Source organism: Athene noctua, chromosome 11 (genome assembly GCF_965140245.1).
Source record: "Athene noctua chromosome 11, bAthNoc1.hap1.1, whole genome shotgun sequence".
NCBI classification, from domain to species: Eukaryota; Metazoa; Chordata; class Aves; order Strigiformes; family Strigidae; genus Athene; species Athene noctua.
Window position 1 is genome coordinate 12,907,038 of NC_134047.1, and position 6,361 is coordinate 12,913,398.

The window sequence follows — 6,361 nt, forward strand, 5'->3', positions numbered from 1 at the left end:
TCACAGGCTGCAGGCCAGCTGGGAACTATCTGACAGATTCTCCAGGTTGTCCACCATAGTGATGATGGTTTCTATTTTTTCTTCTGGAAGCACATGAGAGGCATTGGATCGAAACTTATTCAGGAGCGATTCTTTGCTCAGAGGCTTACGCCAGTGCCCATAGAAAGTGTCACATTTGCCTGTCAGGACATCCCCGCTGTGCAGGAGCAGTTCCACCTCTCCATACATCTTGTCAAAGTTGGCCACATTATCTTCAGGATGCTCCACCACCACTTTGTCCAGCAGCTCCCTCAGTTCCTGCCGGTGGATGCTGCTCTCTGTGAAGGAGCTGAGGCCCACTTCACCATCCAACAGGGCAGTACAGGCATTGAATTGGAAGGAGTGTCTAGCCTCATGTTCAGAGCTGGGGAAAGGTCGATTAATGTATTTTGACACTGGGATCTTCAACACAATGGTGCGGATCAAAGAGGGAGAGAAGGACCCTGCGTAGTGGATGAAGAGGTTCCTGACAGACAAGGCAGCATCCACCACCCAGTGCATTCCCAGATGGGCTGGGAATCGCTTGAAAGCAATATCCTGCTTCTCCAAGAGAAACTCATGATGGTCACTTGGTGTGGACAGTGGTTTGGGTTGATAGACACTGTAGAAAACACTGAATCCAGAGCAACCAGGAATATCATCCAGAATTAAGGGGTTTGCTTCCATTCCTCGGGCGGCCAGCAGTGCTGCTTCAAAGCCCAGACGGGTGGCATTTCCGATATGCAATGGCTTGGCTTGGGTGGCAGCGTTTGCCATGGGTGCCCCAGCAAGCGACGCAGCAATGCCCAAAGCGTGCGCACACTGGGGTGTGCTGAGAGAGAGCAGTTTTGCAGTGGCTGCAGCACTGCCCATGGTGCCGACCACTGAGGGAGGGTGGAACCTAAAGGGGAAATTGCAGATATGAGCATCCCTGCTTTATTGGCACAGGGAGCACCCAAGCACCTCACCTACCGGACCTGCCTTTGGGCCTGGAAATGAACTGCCAGGCCAACCAGTAGAAATCCCTCCTGGGTCTGGTGCAGGTGGGATTCACCTAACTCAAAATTCAGCCATCTAAAAACTGTCTACTTGAAACTGCATTGGACACGATAGAGCTCAGCACCTCCAGAAAGCAATTTTTAATTTTCCCTGTGTAGGTAGCATAGCTTGTGTCCATACAGCCAAACTTTCTCCCCCTAGACAAATAAAATGGCTTCATCTAACATGTCCAAGGGTAACAGTTCCTTGTTGATTCCATCCCTTGGACCACACCACAGCACTGCCTGGTGAATGGCAGTTGACACAGGCAGAAATTGTGCCAGGGACCGTGTCCACAATTAATCTGTCTGTATGGCTGTGCGCCACTGCCTGTTCTGTGCTCTTGCCCTGGTTAGCTTAGATGATGACACTGCAGACTCAGTGGTAGTCCTCTTGATGGTTATTTTTGAGGCAAGATCACTGGAGGTCACCAAATGAATATGTGGTGCCTCATCAACTCTGGCAGAACTGGAATTCGGCTCTTAGTAGGGCTTTACCCTGATCCTGAGTTCAGCTGGACTAAAACTAACATTTTGAAACCCTGAGTAGGCCTGTTAACAGACTCACCAAACCTCTTCCTACTCGGTAAAGAAAAGGAGGTTTACCTTTTTGGAATGTTGTGAGCCTCAGTGGAGAAATGCATAAGCCTTCCTTGCACTTCCAGGCCCACATTAAATGCCAGCAGGAAATCCATGCCATTGGGTTTGGTGCTTGGAGGCAGCATCTGGGAAGCTGCCAGAAGAGCTGGCAGAATAGCCCCTGATGGGTGAGTAGCAGGGTGCCAGGTATCATCAAAGTCCATGGAGTGAGTCTGCCAGAGAAATGGAGATAAGGACATGCTGGTGTGGAGGGTGGGAAGCTGAGGGAGGGAGCTAGGGGTCCTTGCTGATATTGCTGAGGCTACAACTGGTGGTCCTTATGATGGCTGTTCATCCCTCTAAAAGCAGTGTGCAGGACTGCAGAGGCACCCATGACCTCTTGTCCCTCATTACCTCTCCAGTCACCAGTCTGCTTCCTGTAATACTAACTAGCGTCTTTGAAGGCACCACAAAGCACAGCTGCTCCTGGAAGAGCCTGCCTTACCGCAACTCCGTTGGTGAATGCAGCCAGCGTGGGGGAGAGCTTTATGCCTGGCTTGCCATAGACAGAGCTCACGGCAGCTGAAGAGTACAGCTCCTGTGAAAGGGAGGGAAATTCAGGTGAGGACCTTGAGTGAAGCAGTGATTGTGGGATGCCAGAACACCCCTCTACTGCAAGGCAAAAGTCCTACGTCAGACATGGAATAAGGCCTTTGATTGTGGTGGTGGTGTCAGGCTGGGGACCACCTAACTACATGGTAATATGGGGCTGTTCCTACCCGGCAGTACTGCAGAGCGATATCGAACACATGCGTTGTGCTGCCCACAAGGCCAACCCCAATGCTGTCAAGGATCATTCTCTTGCTTCTGTGACGGACGATCTTGGACAAGTGCTCGGGTTGAACTCCATGGATGAAGGAGGCAAAGCTGCTGGTCACGGTCTCCTCTGGAGCACTCCTGGCCACCACTGCAGCACCAAGAGAGAGGGAAGGGGATAAAGACACATGTGGGCCACGTTCTGACAGCTCACAGGTCTTCACTCTCTAGTGTCACTGAATTTATTGAAGGGCAAAGGCAGCTGGAGAGTGCAGGATCTGTCCAGCGCGTCCCTTGGGTCACATGGCTGCATACAGCCCTACAGACTTGGGAGGTGACATACAGCTTCCCTGTGCTGTCCCAGGCTGTAAGCCTCTCCCTGAGAATGTCATTTGGGCCCAGAGTCATCTCCTGGGGCTTCAGGCACCTGGTGGAGCCTAGGAGAGGCGTACCATTGCTCCAGGCTCCCTCTATAGATGGTGGAGAGATGCTCCTGGAGAGGGAACTGGCATCTTCTTTGAGGGGAAGGTGCTATTTCTCCCTCATTGTCAGCACAAGGAGCCCAAGGCGAGCAGACTGGTGTGAATCCTGACCCTTTCCATGGGTTTTCAAGGGTCGACAGCACATCCTGTCTCCTACTGCCTTCACATGCTGTGAAGACTGCTCTGGGCACCTCCTGGGGTGGCTTCAGGAAGGTTCAAGTGAAGCAGTTTCAGGACTCAGCCACATCCTCCTAACCTGGGTTTCAAGCTACCATCTTTTGGGGAGTCAATACAAATTATGTCCCTTTATCCGGAGAAAAGGCAGAGCTGGTGCCCTGCTACATTACCAGTGGTGCCCTGTTGTGAGTCGATCACATAAACCCAAAACTTCCTATAGCTTCCATTATGTTTTGGCAAGCAGAACTAGACCCAAAGCCTGGATTTATCCAGAAGTTTGGTCCTATAAGGCACTGAGGTGTCTTGACTCACCTAGCAAAGCTCTTAAGCCCTATGCACTCAAAAGGATCTTAGTACTTAAAAAAAAAAAAAGTCCTTTGTGTGTTCTTTCATACTTGAGCTCAGCATATCAGAGGATTCAGCCTATGCTTCAAAAGGGTATTAAAGCAGAAGATCTCCCGAGCTTTATGGAAAGCTTTTCCTGTCTCTGAAAACACCTTTGCTGACAGACAAGAAGCAACACATAGAGCCTCCTAAGGCAAAATATGTGCCTGTATTTATGACCTGTAAGGTAGAGCTGGGCAGACAGCACAAACTACTGGCACTTTTGGCTTCGGAAGTTACCATTTACAAACCTCTGGAGGTGTTAAAATTCTGTGGAAAATACCCCATTTGGGACCACTGTGCTTTTTAATTTCTGTGACTAATTGCTTTGTTTTGATGACTTTATAATTCATAGAATTACAATTATTATGACCCATTATAATATAATTTTGAGAGTGCACATGAGAGTGGGAAAACTCTAAATTTCAATATAGCTAACATTTGCATGATTGCAAGTCCATATATATATATATACACACATGTATGTATGTATGCAGGGTTACACACAAACACACACGCAGATAAAAGATGGCATTAATGTCCAAAGGAAACTAATCACATGAAAATGTCAAGATGAGTGAAACAAGAAAATAAAATACTTTGCTTCAACATCTTACAGGAAACCTCATCAAAATCAGCAGGTACATATGACACTTTATTTTTTAAACAGAAAATATTGCAATTAGAAAAAATTACCATTCCCTAATTTCACTAGCTTGTATTCATTCTTAAATGTCATGTCTACTGACTCACAGTTTGCTTGCAAATATGTTTGGGCTCACCTAGAGCCTAGGAGTCTAAAAACCACTTGGAAACACAGCTGAGAATGTCATCATTGCTGTGATTCACTGAAATAAAATTCATCCCTTGCAGTGGCTCTATGAAATATATTGTTACAGGAATCTGTAACACTCAGCAGTTTGGAAACCCTCTGCTGACAAAAATCTGTGTCCTCTCTGTGTACTCTGAGAGCATCTTCACTATACCACAAATGAAAGCACCAACGCCCTCAAGGAGAAGGAAACAGTGAAGTTAAACTAGATTGGAAAGGCTGGAGGAAAATCTGTTCGAATCACACTGCACCCATAAAATTCTGATTGCTTCCTTCCCGTCATCAAATGCTCTTTGTCACTTCAGTAGGCAGCGATATTTTTTAACCCTTCAGTTAAAAGCATTTCATGACTCCAGTGTTTTTGTCCTGGTATGGCAGCTGTTTTGCAGAACTTAATAAAAATAAAAGACTGTCCAAGACCAAATAGATCTGCATGGATTATTATTATTATTATTATTATTATTATTTCTCTTTTTCTCAATTGTTCATTAAGTAACATTCATTGCATTTGTTGTATTAATAACACATTTAAAAATAATAGATCAAGTGGCTACATAGCAAAGTTCTGCTTAATTTGTCTGAAGCAGAGAATCTGTAGACATACAGAACTGGAGAAGACAACACACTGGCTGTGAGACACAGAGAATGATCTGTGAATCACTTCAAGCAATGCTGATAGAAAGATCAGATGTAATAAAGAAATAATGACAAACAGGAGTTAAGGATCTGAGCAATCCGATGACAGCTACAATTTAAATATCTTACATTTATGGTCAAAGAGTAAGAATTTGGAAAGTCTGGTTCCAAGTCAGTTAAAGTTTCTATTTCAGTGCAGGACTAGAAATCAACATTTTTACCACCTGTTACTTTTCTCCTTGTTCTTTAGCAACCAAGGGCAATAATCAGCAGAAGACCCCCCAAGTATGCCCTGTCTTCCACGAATTTGAGCAGTTTATCTCAGTGTGCTTAGTCCAGCATTTTTTTTTTGTTTGTTTGGGGTTTTTTTAATAACGTAATTACATGATTATTTGGGGATGCTCTTTAAAAAGGATAGGAAATGCTGTTCTGCAGAGAGATACAAACCATGAGCAGCAGTTTTGTGAACTTGCCGGGAGCTTGCCAAGAACTTCTGGGATTTCTACAGTAAAGACAGAGAGAGAGCATTTGTCACCTAAGCTGCTTGAACTTTTTCAGAGCCATTTTACTGGTTGTGCCTCTAATATGACATTGTAAGGCACTCACAGATCAAACGAGTGGATAAAAGTAACTACATATTTAAAGGAGAAAAAAAATATTTTCCAAAGCTCAGTCCAGCAGCGGTGCCAAGAATAGCCAGGGAAATAAAGCAGTACAGTAGAAGGGGCAGTTACAGGCTTTTCAGACCTACCATGAAATCCGCTTACGGCTGTGAGCAGGACCGGCTGAGAGTGGACACAAGGAGAAAAACACAGCACGTCCCAACAACAACAACCCCCCCGGCATGGCACCATACAAAACACGTTTGGGACACATAAAAGGAATAAGCATGGAAGGAACAGGTTAGTAACTATGAGTAAAGTGTCTGCAAAACCCATCTGATTTTGTTAGTATTGGGGCAGGTTCCCATTTAATGTCACGACAGTTTTGACCAGTTGAGTAACTGCCTGGAAAACGACATTACCTCCTTAAAGTGAAAAAGCAAAGATCAGAGATTAATAGGCTTTGTACATGAAATAGTAGTTACCTGTAAGGTTAAGTAGACCATGCTGGTGGCTGTTACCACTGCTTAATCCCCAGCTCTGCACTGCTCTATTCGAGGGATGGGAGAGGTGTCTGTCTGAAAGGTGCTTTGGTGTCGGGGTTTATATATGCTTCTGAAAGGCAATTTGCTTTTTGTTTTTTTGCAACTGAATTTCAAGTGTGATGACATCAGCCTCTGGGGACTGAGAGGGTGGGGGGAATAGATGAGGAGGGGTGGTTTTTCTCTGCTGAACAGAAGGGAAACCCCCCCTGGTTCAGGAAATAAAAAAATATTTAAGACAATAACTGACAAGGTT

The 6,361-nt window shown here is 45.5% G+C and overlaps 1 protein-coding gene across 1 annotated transcript; it reads right to left on the minus strand.

The window, feature by feature from the left end:
- LOC141964715 (cis-aconitate decarboxylase-like) lies at positions 1–6,069 on the minus strand. The gene is made up of 6 exons (XM_074915402.1): positions 6,049–6,069; positions 5,409–5,463; positions 2,414–2,601; positions 2,140–2,232; positions 1,662–1,867; positions 1–919 (listed from the first exon to the last, which is right to left on the minus strand). Exons 1-6 carry the CDS (start codon positions 6,067–6,069, stop codon positions 1–3), a joined length of 1,482 nt encoding a protein of 493 aa, XP_074771503.1.
- Positions 6,070–6,361: the final 292 nt, after the last annotated feature.

Coding starts and splice junctions, on each gene's coding strand:
- LOC141964715 (XM_074915402.1), bottom strand. CDS start 6,069: ATGGTCTACTTAACCTTACAG. Junction 5,464..6,048: donor TGGTCTACTTAACCTTACAG/GTAACTACTATT, acceptor TCTTTACTGTAG/AAATCCCAGAAGTTCTTGGC. Junction 920..1,661: donor GCTCACAACATTCCAAAAAG/GTAAACCTCCTT, acceptor TTTCCCCTTTAG/GTTCCACCCTCCCTCAGTGG.